General features: G+C 51.4%; 1 protein-coding gene across 2 annotated transcripts; it reads left to right on the top strand.

Moving 5' to 3' along the window:
* Window positions 1-6019: 6019 nt before the first annotated feature.
* On the top strand, window positions 6020-15308 carry CA7 (carbonic anhydrase 7). 2 transcript variants are annotated; one of them, XM_019755287.3, is made up of 7 exons: window positions 6023-6181; window positions 8747-8944; window positions 12145-12263; window positions 13074-13169; window positions 13272-13334; window positions 13871-14026; window positions 14543-15308. In XM_019755287.3, the coding sequence occupies exons 1-7, from the start codon at window positions 6142-6144 to the stop codon at window positions 14663-14665; spliced, it is 795 nt and encodes a 264-aa protein (XP_019610846.1). In that variant the 5' UTR covers window positions 6023-6141; the 3' UTR covers window positions 14666-15308. The 2 variants fall into 2 exon arrangements, with proteins under 2 accessions (XP_019610853.1, XP_019610846.1); XM_019755294.3 differs by lacking the exon at window positions 13074-13169 and having other exon boundaries at window positions 6020-6181.
* Window positions 15309-16955: the final 1647 nt, after the last annotated feature.

Raw genomic sequence — 16955 nt, 5'->3', positions numbered from 1 at the left:
TTAACTTGAGTATATCTTCAAAAACCATATTTCTAAATAAGATCACATTCACAAGTACTGGGGGTTAGGACTTCAACAACTTTTTGAAGGATACGTTTCAACCCATATGTGCCTGTGCTAGAGCTGTGGGGTTGATCAGACACACACCTTGCCATCTGGGAATTCAGGGCCCATGAATGAGTTTTTCCTGTTGTGGAAGATAGATAATCAGACCAGGAAACTATGGCTATATCAGGTATCAGACCAGCAAACCATGGCTGCATCCATTTAAGCCATTGGTTTTTAAAGGGTTGTCCTGGACCAGCAGCATCAACATCACCTAGGAACTTGTTGGAAATGCAAATTCTCAGGCCCCATCCCAGACCGGGCAAGCCCTTAATGTGTATTACCTCGTGTTGTGCTCATTTGGGCTTACCCAATGCAACAGACACTGTTGCTTAATCCATTTCATAGACAGCAGAGCAGAGGCTTGAAAAGGTGAGTAAAATTCCAAAGTGTCACAGCTAGTAAGAGGTGGTGCAAGGATTAGTACTAAACATCCCCAACAGATCTTGCCAGACCGCAGGTCTATTATGTTCCCCTTTCTGGTTGGCCCCAGCTGGTGAAGACTGCATCCTTGGGTTCCCAGGAAATCTGGGGCTAGCTCTGCTCTGGAGGAGCTTATAATCTATGGGAAACTAGCCAGAAAGAGTGAATTACAACCCAGGATACCCACCCAGGCCTCAGCCACTAGTCCCCCTGCCTGCCCTTGCCCATCCTAGCCTTTATCACCATGCTGCTCATTGGCCAGTGACTTGCCTCTCTTCCCCACCCCTCTCCTGAGGCAGCTGTGGGTCTGTAATATTCATAGTTGTATCACCCATGCCTATCCCAGCACTTGGCATCTAATAAGTATTCAACAAATGCTTGTTGAATGAAAGAATAAATTTCTGAAACTACATTCACCATACTTTCTACATTTTAAATGCCTTACTGGCAATGTGTACATCGTCTGAAATGGTAATTCCAGTTCTAGCAGTTTATCCCAAGGAAATCGTCAGACACACATACAAAGATGTATAAGTAAGTTTGTGCACTGCAGTGCTATTTACAATGGTGAAAACTGGAAATAACCCATATACTAGAGCATTGAGCAATTATTAAGTGTCAAGTTCTCAAAGGCTGATGAAGCAGGAAAATGCTAACCATATGGCATTAGGTGGGGGGGAAAAAAACTGGTCACAAAGCTATACATGTGATTCTGAGCACATGTATTATCAGTTTTTTTTAAGTACTGATAATACATATTGAAAAAGCCTGGCAGGATTATCACTAAAATGTTAACAGTGCTAATTCTTGGGTCATATGACCAGTAGTTTTAATTTTCTTCTATATGCTTTTCTGACTTTCCCAAATTTTCTATGATGAATAGGTGCCACTACTATAATTATAAAAGGAAAGTTTGGGGTTTTAAATGTGCCCAACAAGGTAAGGAAAGGGGAAAGAACAAAGGTCCTAGAGCCTGAAGAGTACATCCTTGGTACCAGGCGTCTCATAAGCATCAGTTCACCTGACCATGCTACTAGCCCTCTAGACTCTATTTCCCATCTTACAGATGAGAAAACAGGCTCAGAAAGGTGAAACAACTTGCCCCAAGTCACACAGCCAGTGACGCTGGAAGCCAGTCCCAGGTCTGTCTGAGTCTACAGCCCAGGCTCACTCCATCCCACTGTGTGCACACATTCTCCACACATTCTTGCAGTGGAAATGTTTTTTAAAAATACAAGGAACTGGGCCAGCCTGGTGGCTCAGGTGGTTGGAGCTCTGTGCTCCTAACTCTGAAGGCTGCCGGTTCGATTCCCACATGGGCCAGTGGGCTCTCAACCACCAGGTTGCCAATTTGATTCCTCGACTCCCACAAGGGATGGTGGGCTGCACCCCCTGCAACTAACAAGGGCAACTGGACCTGGAGCTGAGCTCTGCCCTCCACAACTAAGATTGAAAGGACAACAACTTGACTTGGAAAAAGTCCCGGAAGTACACACTGTTCCCCAATAAAGTCCTGTTCCCCTTCCCCAATAAAATATTAAAAAAAAAAAAAATATATATATATATATATATATATATATATATATATATATATATATATATATACAAGGAACTATCTTAGAGTCTCCAGGCCACAGGGCTTCTAGCCTGGCCTGTTGGCCCTGTGCTTAACATACCATGAACAGTGGGCATGATTCTGCCCGTTGGCGCAGGATTGGACATCTGTTATCTCAACCAATGCTCACAGGGATCCCCATGAAGTGGGCAGGGCAGGGATGATCCCCTCATCATCTCACAGAGCAAACACAATGTACCTTGGAGAGGGGCAGTGAGATCAGGTCAAGGTTGTTCAGTGGATGAGGTGCGGCTGTGCAGGCTGCTTTTACTCTACTCCCCAGCTCTTCATCATAGCCCTCACATCCCCATGTCCCGCCTCCTCCAAAAACAGTGAAATCTAGAATGCCAGTGTGACCAAAGAGTAAATTCCAGAGCAGTGAAACCAATTCAGCTTTAAAAACCGTACATAACTGAGATAGGAGGCGCCTGAATGAGGGCACCGCCTTTCCCAAGTTGACCTGACAGGGCTGCTGGGTCAGCTGGAGCTTCACCTAAGACTGGCGGACTCCATCATCTCATCTCACCTGCCTGAGATACCAGCACTCCAACACCCAGAGAAAATTGCTGAAGACAGGCTACGGGAAGGAAAGAATTGGATCAACTTTTATTTGGTTGTTAAAGAGGTAATACAGTTGACCTTTGAACAACGTGGTGATCAGGGGCACCAACCCCCCCCCCCATAAGGTCAAAAATCCCCAAATAACTTTTGGCTCCTCCAAAACTTAACTATTAACTAGCCTACTGTTCACCAGAAGCCTTACCAATAACAGTCAATTAACACAGATTTTGTATGTTATATGTATTATATACTGTATTCTTACAATAAAGTAACTAGAAAAAAAGAAAACGTTACTAAGAAAATCACAGGGAAGAGAAGACACATTTACAGTATTGTATGTGTTTATTGAAAAACATCTGCATCTAAGTGGACCCGCTTGTTCAAGGGTCAACTGTACATACTTTAATTCTTTCAAAAGGAGTAGCAGTAAAAAGTGTCCCTCCCACCTCCATTCCTCACCCTGCCCCACCTTTCTGGTTTCCCAGAGTCCTCCTTGAAGGCAAATATTCTCCCTAGCTTCTCTTAACTCCTTCCAGAGTCTGGCACATATATGCAAAGCACATATACACAAATGACAATCAAATTTAAAATACATTTTGTCTCCCTCCCCTTAATTTTATTTTTTAATTTTTTTAAATTTTATTTTATTAAATTTATTGGGGTGACAATTGTTAGTAAAATTACATAGATTTCAGGTGTACAATTCTGTATTGCATCATCTATAAATCCCATTGTGTGTTCATCACCCAGAGTCAGTTCTCCTTCCATCACCATATATTCGATCCCCTCCCCTTAATTTTAGACACATTAAATAAGGGACTCAACAGCCCTGGGTTTTCATCCTTGCTTTTTCATCACTGTGCACGGTAACTCAACTTCTCTGAACCTTGCTTTCCTCATCTGTAAAATGGGGTGAAAATCCCCCCAGGGCTGCTGTGAAGATGAAACTGGATGCAAAGCTATATGAAAAATTCCAATTCTATTTTTTAATGCTATAAATAAATATGGAAAAGGCCTGGGTCACTGTGAGGGGGAAGTGGGTCAATGAAGTAGACATATTTGGGCCCATCCCCAGGTCCTGAGAATATAGCAACTCTCCTAGGAGAAGGGTAGTAGGCTCCTCTGTGAGATGGACAGAGGCTGCAGGCCTCACTTGGAAGCAATCCTTCATCTTCTTGGTCTTGGAGACCTGGGCCTTGACAATGTTGCATTCTCTGTCACATGCTGGTCTTGGGGCCACCCCTTGCATACAAGGTGTGATCGAAAAATACGGTGAATGTTTAAATTTTTTAAATTATTACAGTAAAAGACACATTGCCATTAATCCCCCTCGCTTCGAACATACTTATCCCATCATTCTTGCCACTTTCTGAAGCAGTTCTGGAAGTCTTTTTTCATGAGTGTATTTAGTTGCACTGTCATGGCTGCCTTGATGTCCTGAATCGATTCAAAACGTTTACCTTTTGTGGTCATTTTGACATTGGGGAAGAAGTCACACGATGCCAGATCCGGTGAATAAGGTGGATGAGGACATACTATAATGTTTTTATTTGACAGAAATTGCTGTACCAAAAGCGATGTGTGACACAGACCGTTGTCATGATGGAGGATGAAGTGAAGACACTCATGAAAGAGGACTTCCAGAACTGCTTCAGAAAGTGGCAAAAATGATGCGATAAGTGTGTTTGAAGCAAGGGGGAGTATTTTGAGGGGGACTAACAGCAATGTATCTTTTACTGTAATAATTTTTTTATGTAAACATTTACCATATCTTTTTATCACACCTTGTATCTGCCATGAGTCCCCTGTCTCTGTCCAAGGGTCAGATTTATATTAATGGTCCCTTCTATCTTCTCGGTCAAAGAGGAGCATCTAGGCAGGACTGAGAAATCACAGACTGACCTTGAAAGTTATCAATTAATTTCCACAACTCTTCCTGGGGAACTAAAGGTTCAGGGCCTAGGAGAGGAAAACTGTGATAGCCACAGAGATGTAGGGGAGCCAAGCTGATAGGATGGCAGAATCCTTCACAAGGTCAGCCAAGAGCAGGGCCTAAAATAGTCTCCTCTGGTCAAGATCAGACCAGCAGACATTCTACAAATGGCCCTTTCACTCCTGTTGGGTACAGGCCCCTGGGTGGGGTCATTTGTCTGTCCTTCTACCACCCATCTGTTTGTCTTGCCAAAACTACCTGCTGAGATGAGCCCTAGCTTTGACACAAGGCCACATCCTAAGATGAAGCAGATCCCGCTGGCTGGAGCCAGTGGGTAGAAGACAAAGGATGTACCAGGTGGAGGGCACAGCAAAGACCAGGGCTGGAGGGTGGGGAAATGTTGGGCCAAGGCAAACACTGAGGTTGAATGCAGGGTGCGGAGCCTGAGTTCCCAGCAGGTGTGTGGAAGGTCGTGGGGAAGCAAGGAAAGGAGGGACAAACCATGGGCTGCACAGGGACAAGCAAAGAGTCCTGGACAGAAGAAGGAAGCAATTGAGAGAATGAGAGGGCAGAAGGCAGAGCCTCAGACTGGGTCCCAGGGGGGAAGCCAGCTGGTGTCTGTGGGGTCTGTCTATTCATGCCCACTGATTCCTGCCCAAACTCCCCACTTTCTCTTTAAGGCTCTTCCTGGGCTAGGGATTTGGATTGTCACTCCTGCCCTTGCCCTCCACTAGGGCTTCTAGACGCCCACACCCACAGGACTCCCTTGCCCCCAGCACCAAGGGGAAATGGTAAAGAGCACAGTGTCTGGAATGAGATGAACTGGCTAGATGACCTAGGGCAAGTAACTTCACCTCTCTAGACCTCATTCCCCTACTCTGTGAAAGAGGGCTAATGGAGGCATCACCCAATGTTGTAGGAAAGCTGAGAGGGTTAGATGACAGGAAGGACCCAAAGCTCGGCCCAGCACCTGCCACAGTGTCCGGCAAACAGGGAAGCTCCATTTCTGGACACTTGATGGTCGGTGCAATTTGCAGTTTATAGTGGACTCTCCAATCCCAGAGGACTCAGGGCACAGAGCCCAGGTCCCCGGTGGTGGGATTTACTGCTCAGGACAAGCCTGGGGAGGGGAGGGGAGGGAATGTGGAGAAACCGGGCAACCCTCAACAGGAGTGGTTTCTCGTGTCCCAGAGCCTGTACACGTGCTGGAGAAAAGGAGGGAGAGTCGAACGGCTTGGGCAGGAGTGGGGTGCGGGGAGAAGTTTACATCCCCTGACCCCCCGCATCTCTACTTGGGGCTCAATCGGCCTGTGGATGGGGGCCGGGTAGGGCCGGCCTCTCTCGCCCTGCGTGGAGGTGGGGGCGGGTCTCCCGGGAACTGCTCCTCCCGCCCGCCGCCGCTTTAAGAGGCTGCTCCGCAGCAGCGAGCGGGGCCGGAGCTGCAGCCGGAGCGAGCGGAACTGAGCCCAGCCCGCAGGTGCACGGCTGCGGGGACAGCAGCGGTATGACGGGCCACCACGGCTGGGGCTACGGCCAAAACGACGGTAGGCGCAGACCCCGGCCGGCCCCGATCCGCTGAGACTTGCCCCTGACCCTTGCGCCCGGCCGGGTTTCCCTGACCCGCAAGTCACCTACCCTCCAGGCCAGACCTGGAACCCCCTTCTCATCCAGACCCCGGAGCCCGGCCCATCTGCGGGGCCCGAGCCCTGACTCCCCCGCGCCTGGCTCAAAGTCCGCGCTGCGCCCCAGCCCGCCCAGCCACCAGCTGCGCTATGCCACCTCCTCCGCGCAGCCCCTAACGGCCGCGCTTTCTCGGACCCCGACCCAGACACTCACTCATCACGGACTGGAGCAGGGGGTGAAGGTGGCCCAGGGCAACGCGGGCAGACGGGGCGCAGCGCTGTGCGCGGGTTCTTGTGCGGGGAGCGCGCACGGCGTGTGTGCGGGGACCTGCCGAAAGCCCGGCTCCGCGTGGGCAAGGGCGCGTTGTCCCTGGCAGAGATTCCCCCGCCGGGTGGCCCAGCTTACCTGACGACAGGTATGTAAGGGAAAGAAGGGAAAGGGGCATTTGGGGTGCACCCATGTATCAGAGTGTCTGAACACATCCCAATGTGAGGCGTGGGAGCCCATGGCCCACGCCAGCCTCCGCATCTGACCAGGAGAATAGCTCCTCGATTCTGCCTCAGTTTCCTTAAGATGCAGAAGAGAGAGAAGAGGCAGGAAATGAGAGCCAGATGGCTTGACTAGGGGTCTGGGACAGGTCAGTTCCCTTTTGGGCTGTTTCTTATCAAGCTGGGGTGGGGATAGGGGTAAAGGTTTCCCCCTTTCCCTGAGGTGAACAATGAGGACCCAAGATCCAAGCTGCCTGGAGAAGACTCGGGGAGGACAGGTGGGAATTGCTGGAAGGGGAAGTGCTGGTGCCGGGAACACTCCTCATCCCCACTTCTCTGGGGAGACGCTGTCACTCTATGAAGAGGAAGGAGGGTCCTGGACTACAGTCTAGGTGTCAAGAGGTTGCAATGGGCCAGTGGAGGGAGGGGGAGTTAAAAAGGTGCTGTGGTGTCTCTGGCCCCCTCTGGGGCCCCAAGGACACAGAAGCATCTTCTGGAGGGGAAAACCCCAGATCGGAGCATGCAAAAGCTAGAAAGAGACATACATTCAGAAAAAAAGCAACAGAGATCAGCAGAGATGGTGAGAGAGGCAGAGAAGGGTAGGTTGACAGAACCCATAGATCATCTTCCCCCAGCACCTTCTCCAAACTAGCTTCTGGATGCTTCCCCCAGAGTCGGAGTCCCCTGTCTCTAACCTTCTTGCTAGTCCTGGCCACCAACTCTGAGCTCCCAGTATCCTATAGGACCTGCCCTATGGCTGGCCACCCTACTGCTGTCCCTCACCCCGCCAGACCCAGATCATCAAGTCCAGGGACACTGAGGAAGGGAAGGGCAGAGGATAGAGGTGCTGGCATTCTCACAGGACTTCAAAAATAACCCAGTGAGTCTGGGTCACGATTCTGAGTCATCTACTGGGGACACAGTTCTGTCGGAACCTGCTGCTATTTTCTCAGGAAAACTTAAGAAGCCAAAAAACAGGGAGAAGCACCAGCCGGCAATAGCTCTAAAAATAGGCTGCGTCTCAGGATGTACCCCAGGGAGATGCTGAGCCTCTCGCTGTAGATGGAGCCTCTAGGAGGCAGGTGGTGGGCGCCTGTGGGTGTGTATGCAGGTGTGTATGTGTGTGTGTGTGTGTGTGTGTGTGTGTGTGTGTGTACGAGTATGTGCTTTCCTGTAGTCTCTTAGTGCAGACCTGGGTTTGCAACAGGGGGTGTTTGCATATGTCAGATAGAGTTGGCAGAGTGTGTGTGTGTCTGTGTGTGTGTGTGCACATGTGTTGCTGGGCCTGCCTGGCTGCTCTGGGCCCAGTGAGTACAGGTCACTGTGCACATGTGTGCACACATGAAAATCTCTATGGAGCTGTAGGAGTATGCCTGGGGACCTGGAGGCAGAATATGCATGTGCTGTGTTTATACCAGTGCCCAAGTGTATGTGTGTGCCCATGCCTGAGTGACCCTCAGTTCCCTCATCTGTGAAATGGGGATCAAGCTGGTTTCTATTTCACAAAGTGGTTGTGAGGAACAAATGCATGTCACAGAGCCAAAGCCAGGACAATGGGCGCTTTTGTCATTACTATCACAAACAACAACACAAACGTGGCCAAGGTGCAGGAAGAGACCAGATACCTGGTAGGGTCAGGTCAGGGACTTCAGATGCCTGGGGGCCTCTCTGAGCATGTATTGGCTTTTGAAGAGGACTCACAGCCCAGAACCGCCCCTGAGCCTGTGGCTGTATTATGCTCCCTTCCATACATTACCTCTCTGGGCCTCTTATCAGCCCTGGGTGGTGAGTTTTACTGAGGCCATTTCGCAGACAAGGAAAGAGAGGCTAAAACAGAGGGGAAGTGGCAGAGCCGGGATTGGAGCTCCAGAACGCACATGTCCCAAAGCAGGGGTTGAGGGGCTGAAAAGATACCAGGGCGACCATCCCCCACAGGTGCCCTCAGCCTGCAGCCCAGAGATCTGGGCTGGCCTGAATCCTGCTCTCTCCCACCTACAGGCCCCTCACAGTGGCACAAACTGTATCCCATTGCCCAGGGAGACCGCCAATCACCAATCAATATTGTATCCAGCAAGGTTCTGTTCTCACCCAGACTAAAGCCACTGAAGTTTTCTTATGAGGGTTGCACGTCCATCAGCATTGCCAACAATGGCCACTCTGTCCAGGTGGACTTCAATGACAGCGATGATCGGTCTGGTAAGTGGCCCCTGACAAACCCTGGCAGCCCTCCACCTGGGGTTCTAACCCTGTTTTGGGCAAGCTTGGGAAGGGCAGCATGCTGTGGTGGGGAAGGAAGGCTCCATCTCTCACCAGCTCTGAAGCCATGGGCTGAGCCTCAGGCTCCTTAGGTGTAAAAGGGAGTAATAAGACCTTGTTTTGCTCCCTAGGATCATAGAGAGGAAAAATAAAAAAAACTAAAGTGATGTTTGTAGGGCTGGCATACAGTAGATGTTCAGAAGCTCAGGAAATGCTACTTCCCTTCCTTCTCTTCCATTTAGTGCTTAGGTTGGGTTTGTTTTCACTCTGCCCCATCCTTGACCTGCTGTGTAGCCTAAGGCCAAACCCTCCTCTCTGTGGGATCTGGCCAACCCCTGCAGAGAGAAAAGGGAGCTAAACCGTCCTGTGTGCCAGGCCCCTTGCTAAGGTCACAGGCAGTTCTTTTATTCCTCTCAAGAACCCACCTCTAAGATGGGCAAGTAGAGACTCAATGAGCTGGGGAAAGCCCAAACCAGCCTAGTCCAGCTCCAAAAATCTTCTCTCCAGCCCACATACAACCTCAAGATTCCAACCATCTTGGGCCAGAGAGAAGCCAGCAGGAACTTGTGGCACTCTTTCCAAGGTCTCTTTGCCCTGGGATTAAAGTCCAGATTCTTTCATGATAAACTCCTAGGCAGAGGCCTCAGGGGTGCTCTTCAGTGAAGGGATTGTATCCTTATGACCAGGCCTGTGAGGGGTGGAGTGGGGCAAGAAGGAAACCTGCTAGAGTTTCTTGTGTAAGGAAGTGATTGGAACTCTGCCCCCCTCCCCCGCCCCATATACCTATAATAAAAGCACTGAAAGGAGCTTAAGTTTCAAATAGAAAAATCAAAGGGCAGGGAAGTGGAGGGAAGCCAGATAGGGGTCATCTTAGTCGTTTCGCCCTGAGTTCCTTGGTAGGCTAGGAAAAAAGGGAAAAAAGATCAATTATAGTTCTGTTGCAGAAGGGAAGAAATCCTGCAGATCCTCAGAAGAGAGACACAGTATTTCCTGGTACTGAATTCTAAGAAAAGCCTCTCACCTAGAGCTTTGGGGAGGGACACAGAGCTCTTGATGACCCTAGATGAGAGTTTATAAAAGAACAGTTTTCGTGTAGCTGTTCCTTCTAAACAGCCCTCAGAGGGCTCTGAGGATTCAATTCAGACATCAATAGCTCAGTGTTGTTGGGGGAGGGCCCAAGGGGTCATGTCTCTGGACCACTGATCCAGGGGCTCACTTTCAGGCCTGGCTAGGGTTCCCTCCTGTACCAGAGTGCCCAGGCCTGAGGGGGCAGGGAGCCAGTGGAAATAAGTGCTCAGGAGTGAGGTAGTTGGGGCTCTGCCATTCACCAGCTATGTCACCTTGGACAGGGTACCTTTCTGAGCCTCAGTCCCACATCGTCCAACAGGGGAAACAACGAGTCCTGCTCCAGGTCTCTGTGAGGGTTGAAGGCTACAGAGTGCCGAACACATAGCAAGTGCACAGTGAATGGCAGTGTGTTCTACGGTCAGGACGAAAGGAGGAGGCTAAAGGAGCCAAGCTCAAGGGGTTAGGGAGGGAGTTCACTGTCTGAGACACCACACTCTGGAGTCCCAGGTGGGGCAAGGGTGGGCACCCACAGGCCGTATCAGGGAGTTCAGCCTTCAAGCCCTGCTTCTCAGATAAGGCAAGGAAGCAAGGAGGGGCCTCTGGACTGTCCTGTCATCCTCCTCCTCAAGGGGCCCACAAGAGGCAAGGCCCTGCCCTGGTCACCCATCCTGAAGGGGCCTAGTGGAACTCTGAGCCTAGGGTTGTCACCTGATCTGTGGGCTCACATTCAGGCCTGGCCGGAGCTCCCTCTGCTGCCAGATCCCTTTCAGCTAGAAATTCAATCAGTCCCAGGAGGCCTTGTGTGTGGCCCCAGGCTCACTGAATATCAGGGTCGGAAAGTTACAAAAACAGCATACGAGGTCTGACAATTAAGATCGCGAACTTGTTGCAACAATATTGCTAACCTTTTTTTTTTATATCAGAGGGACTATTCATTATGAATTTGTACCAACTGGATAAACAGTTAACTAAGTTTACTATTTGGAAGTGCTGAAAAGGCTGCATGAAAAAGTTAGACGACCTGAACTTTTCGCCAACCATTCATGGATCTTGCTCACACTGTCTGTGAGGGAGTTTTTAGCCAGTAAACAAATAACCGTATTGGAACACCCTCCCTACTCACCTGATCTGGCCCCCAATGACTTCTTTCTTTACCCGAAGATAAAGGAAATATTGAAAGGAAGACATTTTGATGACATTCAGGACATCAAGCGTAATACGACGACAGCTCTGATGGCCATTCCAGAAAGAGTTCCAAAATTGCTTTCAAGGGTGGACTAGGCCCTGGTGTCTGTGCATAGCTTCCCAAGGGGAGTACTTCGAAGGTGACCATAGTGATATTCAGCAATGAGGTATGTAGCACTTTTTCTAGGATGAGTTCACAAACTTAATTGTCAGACCTCGTTAGTGGACCGCACCGAAGAGGCCATGGGGGAGGGGCATTTGAGGTATCTGAGCCTGGCCACCAGAGTGGGGACCATCAGGAGCTGGCCTCTGGACAACACCAAGTCCTGGGGAGGCAGCACATCCTGGTGATTAGGGGCTTCGGCTCTGGACTTACAAAGGAAATGCAGGCTTATATCTTAGCTCATTGCCTTGCTGTGTGACCCTGGGCAAATGCCTTGCCCTCTCTGTGCCTCTGTTTTCTCCTTTACAAAATAGAGATAATAATAGGCTCTGTCCCTCATAGGCTAATATGAGGACTCAACAAAACAACCCTGGGTCAGGACTCCAAACTTGGGAGGTCTATTGTTAGTGATAATGGGGGCCCCGAGAGGCAACATTCCCACCTTCCATGTAAAATGAGGTAGGAGTGGGGAGGATGGAGAAATGTACTCTGTTGGTACCAGACTCTTCTGCCACCCACAGCCTATCAGAATTTCTGCCCTGGCCCAGCTAAGGGCTTAGGGAATTGAGTGGGGACTGACGCAAGGCCAATTAGCCCAACCAATTTTCCAAATGAAAAGTGTATATCCCCCTCCAGGGCACTGCCCTGATCCTGGCACTACCATCTGCTGGGCTGTGTGTGGGTTGTCTCACTCTGATTGTCACATGCCCACTTCTACCGGCAGTGATGACTGGGGGCCCCCTGGATGGGCCCTACCGGCTCAAGCAGTTCCATTTCCACTGGGGCAAGAAGCACAATGTGGGCTCAGAGCACACGGTGGACGGCAGGTCATTCGCCTGTGAGGTAAGGGTCCTCCTCAACCTGAATCCCTTTACTACCTGGGGAAAGAGTAGGAGACTGGATAGTCAGGGGCTTGCAGATGCCTGGTGTAGGGCTCTGGAGAGAGTGAGGAGGGGCACCCAGGGACCTTTGGGAGAGACACCCTCCACCCACCCCCAGCATACGGCCTCCGCCTGCACTCTGCCCACTGCTGTCCTGGTCCGTGTCCAGAAGGAATTTTCTGAAGAGCAAGTCCTATCCCACTACACCCTCACTAACTAGTCTCAAGGACTCAGCTTAGCATTCAAGGCCCTGTACGAACTGGCCTTGGCCTTGCCACGCCTCATCTTCCCCTCACCTCTCCTCGTGCTGGCCTGCAGATGGTGAATCCCCTGCCCACACCTGGCTCTTTTATACCTCCAGGCTTTTGCACAGGCTGTTCTCTCTGCCTGGAATACCTATCTCCCAGGGTTCCATCTGATAACCCCTAATTATTCTTTGGACTCAACTGCAGGTGCCACCTCCTCAGGGAGTGTCACACTGGATGGCCATTATCTATTTCACGGTTAGTTCATGGAGGGCAGGGCCTGAGCCAGATTCCTCTTTGGTCCCCTGGGGCTCAAGAAAGGGTTAGGCCCAGAACAGGGTAGATGCTCTCTGTGCCCTTTAGGGGCTCCCCAAGGCCATTTAGCAACCTAGGCCTGAGAGGTTTGACAGCCTGCCCCTCCTGCAGAGGGCCCAAGTGTCTGGTGGGAGTGAGGCAAGCCAGGCTCTGAGCTCCCTTGGCCCCTGGGAGGCGCTAAGTACTGGCCTGGCCTGTTGTTACCCATGTAGCTGCACCTGGTTCATTGGAATGCCAGGAAGTACAGCACCTTTGGGGAGGCAGCCTCAGCACCTGATGGCCTGGCTGTGGTCGGTGTCTTCTTGGAGGTGAGGGGGTTACCCAGCACAAGGAGGGGTACGGGAGGTCTGGTATTACCCATAGTTCCAGAACAGAGTGGTGCTGGGCTCACACTACTGTCTCCCTGCCAGATGGGGGATGAACACCCCGGCCTGAACCGTCTGACAGACGCGCTATACATGGTTCGGTTTAAGGTGAGACCAGGGGTCCATACCTCTGACCCAGAGCAGCCTGGTGGGGAGGGAAGAAGAGAGTAGGTCCCAAAGTGCACGCATTCACTCTTCCATTCTGGCAGCAAACCCTCACTGAGATGAAAGGTGCAGGTCAGCCGCCTGCAGTATCCTGCGCCTGACTCCTCTTCACCAGGGTCAGTGGCTCCATGCAGAGCCCAGCATGCAGACTGGGTGTGTATAGGGTTGATATGATGCTTGTCATATTTGTTAATGGTCATCCGACAGGCAATGCCACTAAGGGCCGCTGCAGGCACGGGAGAGGACATGATGGCCAAAGAGGTCACGCAGCTTCAGCTTTTACATACAAGCAAATGGGTGAACAGGGCCCGGCCCCGGCTGGGAGATGGCATCTGGGATCACAGACATGTGCCCACAATTTGCATCAGTGAGCCAAAGAGAAGCCTAGATTCCCGCTGACAGAAATGGGTAGGGAGGCTGCTGGTCTGGTCCTAGTGGGAGGTATATGCTGATTTCTGGGTTCCCCTACCCTGCCCCAGGGCACCAAGGCCCAGTTCTGCTGCTTCAACCCCAAGTGCCTCCTGCCTGCCCTCCGGCACTACTGGACCTACCCAGGCTCTCTGACGACGCCCCCACTGAGCGAGAGCGTCACCTGGATCGTGCTCCGGGAGCCTATCAGCATCTCGGAAAAACAGGTGAGTCATCCAGGTAGTGCATCAGGCTAGAGGGATGCCACCCTCAGGGCCCACCCCAGACACTGTACCTCTCCCAACCAGCAGCTCGCAGCCTGTGGTCCCACCATTAGGGCTCCCATCTTTTGCTCATAAACAGTTAGATTTTTTAGATGGGAGTTAGCTTGATTGATAGTCATTAGGACCTAGACACAGGCTGGGAGGGGAGATCCCTGCATCCTGGGATCACGCCTGCTGTGTTCGAATCTGAATGCTGCATTTGCTGGTAAGTCTTAGCTCGTCGGGATTGGAACTGGAGCTAGGTGGAGCAGGGTCTAGGTTCAGAGGCCCTTTCGTGAGTAAATAACTGAGGTTGGGGTCCCAAAGAAAGAATGAGAGTGGAGGATTGGGGACAAGCCCTAGGGGCAAGAGGAGGAAGAGGCAGAGCTAGCTGGGTGGGGTATGCCAGATGATGTGTCTGGGGTCAGAGAGGACCACAGCACCCCTTTCTGCCCTGAGTAACTCTTCTGCCTTCTCAAGATGGAGAAGTTTCGTAGCCTGCTTTGCACCGCAGAGGATGATGAGAGGATCCACATGGTGAACAACTTCCGGCCGACTCAGCCGCTAAAGGGCCGTGTGGTCAAGGCCTCCTTCTGGGCCTAAGCTGCCTGCCTACCCAGCCAGCCACTAGGGCACCATCTTCCCAAGGGCTTCCACATCAGCAGAAACCAAACCATATGAAGTTCCCTGCCTGGGGGTGCTATGGACCCCCTCCTTCAGCTGGTTTGTTCCTTGGCCACCCTGGAGGCTTCTTGGTGGGATCCCGATCTTCAACTGCCCTGGGGACAGGAAGGACAGGAGCTGAGTGTTGTCCAAGTCTGAGGCTGCCTCTGCTCTCCAAGACCCAAAGGCCCCAGGAACCTCCTTTTGTCTTCCCCCGCTGGCAGTGGCAGCAACCCCACTGTGAGCTCACACTGTGATGGACGAGACCAAGCTCTTTGGGGCAGGCAGCTGGCATTGTTAGAAAGACTCAAGCAATAATTAGAAGTGGGCAGAGCTGCCCTCTCAGCATTACCTCTTCTGCAGGCCTCCACCATGCACAAACCTCACTGCCGGGCCATTAAAATCAGCACCCAGCCTGCTGGAGGTAACATGGCTTTCTCCCTCCAGCCACCAGCTGCCATGGGCAGGCACTGGCTACAGCTTACGTAGTATCTCCCCTCATCCCCACCCAGCTACCAAAGCTACCTACATGACAGCCCATCCATGCAATGATTAATAAATGTATTCATCCATGCAACAAATACCTATTGAGTGCCTACGCTATGTCAAGTTCTGTTCTAAACATTGGGGAGGAGCCGGTGATGAGTCAAGCACAGTATGTTGGGAGGGACATGGGTACTGAGCAGGTGAGGGTTATACAGAGGGCTGTAGGGGCAGAGAAAAGGGGGAGGCTACCTCATCTGGTAAAGAAATTAAATTCCAGCCAGTATTCCAAGGCAGGGAGAAGGGAATATGTCTGAAGCCAAGGGAAGAGCAGGTGTGCAAGCTCAAAGGTGAGAGAGAGCCCAGAGTGTTTGTGGAGCTGAAAAGGACCGGTAGGGCTGGAGCCCCGGGGGGAGAGCCTGGGACTCTCTCCCAAGACTAACGGGAAGTCACAAAGGATCTGGGGTCGAGGAGAGGCAGGGCCAGATGTGCAAAGGGGGAAGGCCCCTGTGGAGACTAGACGGGCGGGCAGGAATGGCAACAGGGAGGAGGTGGTGCAGTGGCCAGGAGAAAGGGGACAGGGTAGTAGAGACGGGGAGCAGGGGGCTAGATGAGAGATTTAGGAGGTGGAGTCCAAAAGATAGCATTTGGCTATCTCTGAGGGAGAGAGGAGTCTGGGGTGCGTCCCTAGGTGGAAAGTGGGGCCTCCACGTGGACTGGGAACCCTGGGGAGTTGCTGACTAGTGTGGGCACACAGCATTTTCAGGCTACTGGAGAGGAGACCAAGGAAGCAGTGGAATGTTGGGATCTGAGCTGAGAAGGGATGTGGAGGGTGGGGGGCTGCTTTGGAGCCTCTTAACTTAAAGTGGTGGGTAAGCGAGCAGGCCCAGGATGGCTGGAGGACAGTTTTGCCCGTGCAGGCACTCCTGGTCTGATGTAGGGGCCGTTTTCTACCTCCATGTCTCAGGTGATGGTGAGAAGAAGGGTGGTGTCTGGAAGACAGTGTTTACTCAGCTTGGGAGCTGGTGGCAGCAGGGAAGTAATGTTGGTAATGCTGCCTCTGAAGGCAGGCAAAGGGCCTGGGGCAGATGTCTGACTCTCTCTCTATGATCCAAGAACTGTCATTATCCTCATTTTACAGATGAGGACGATGAGACTGGGCAAGTGGCAGAGCAGGATTTGAACCTAAATCTGATAACTCTCTGGCTGTATGCCAGAGCAACTTGGTCCAAGGGAGGGGAAATGGGCATGGTGGTGGTCACATGGAGGTCATACCACAGGCCTGATATTGCTGGTCCTGCCAGGGACCTTGGCCAGACCCCCCCGGGGATGGTGGCATCACCGAGGACTTGAGAAATGGGAGCTGGTTTTATAGTAATTATCCCAAGGCTGCCAAAAATCCTCACTCCCAAAATCCTTCCCCCTTAATTTATTTTTAAAATTTAAAACTATTTTAAAACCCAAAGTGGCCACTTTATGTTATAATCATACCCCAAGATTTGACCCTATTCCCTCCAAATGGGATGCACCAGCTGGTTCCCAAATGCCTCCAGCAAACCTGGCCTCAAGGGACCCAGGACTGGTTCCTGAATCCTCATCTGAGCCAAGATTGCCTCCTGGGAGTGATGCTGGGCACATTTGGAGCACTCAGGACAAGACAGGCTCTGCTTGCTTCCCAAGATCCCAGAGAGGCCCTCTCTGGGGAGCCAAGGTGGCTCTGAAAGAGACCTGCGCTGGGGGTCCAGGC

The sequence above is a fragment of the Rhinolophus sinicus genome, chromosome 8 (genome assembly GCF_057876585.1).
Source record: "Rhinolophus sinicus isolate RSI-liver-muscle chromosome 8, RSI-T2T, whole genome shotgun sequence".
Classification (NCBI taxonomy): Eukaryota; Metazoa; Chordata; class Mammalia; order Chiroptera; family Rhinolophidae; genus Rhinolophus; species Rhinolophus sinicus.
The sequence above is the reverse complement of the archived record's forward strand: the minus strand, read 5'-3'. Positions and strand labels throughout refer to the sequence as shown.

Excerpts from the sequence above, each read along its gene's own strand:
- CA7 (XM_019755287.3), top strand. The coding sequence starts at position 6,142 with ATGACGGGCCACCACGGCTGGGGCTACGGCCAAAACGACG. Across the intron at positions 13,335-13,870 it reads TATACATGGTTCGGTTTAAG|GGCACCAAGGCCCAGTTCTG; the intron begins GTGAGACCAGGG and ends ACCCTGCCCCAG. Across the intron at positions 14,027-14,542 it reads TCAGCATCTCGGAAAAACAG|ATGGAGAAGTTTCGTAGCCT; the intron begins GTGAGTCATCCA and ends TGCCTTCTCAAG.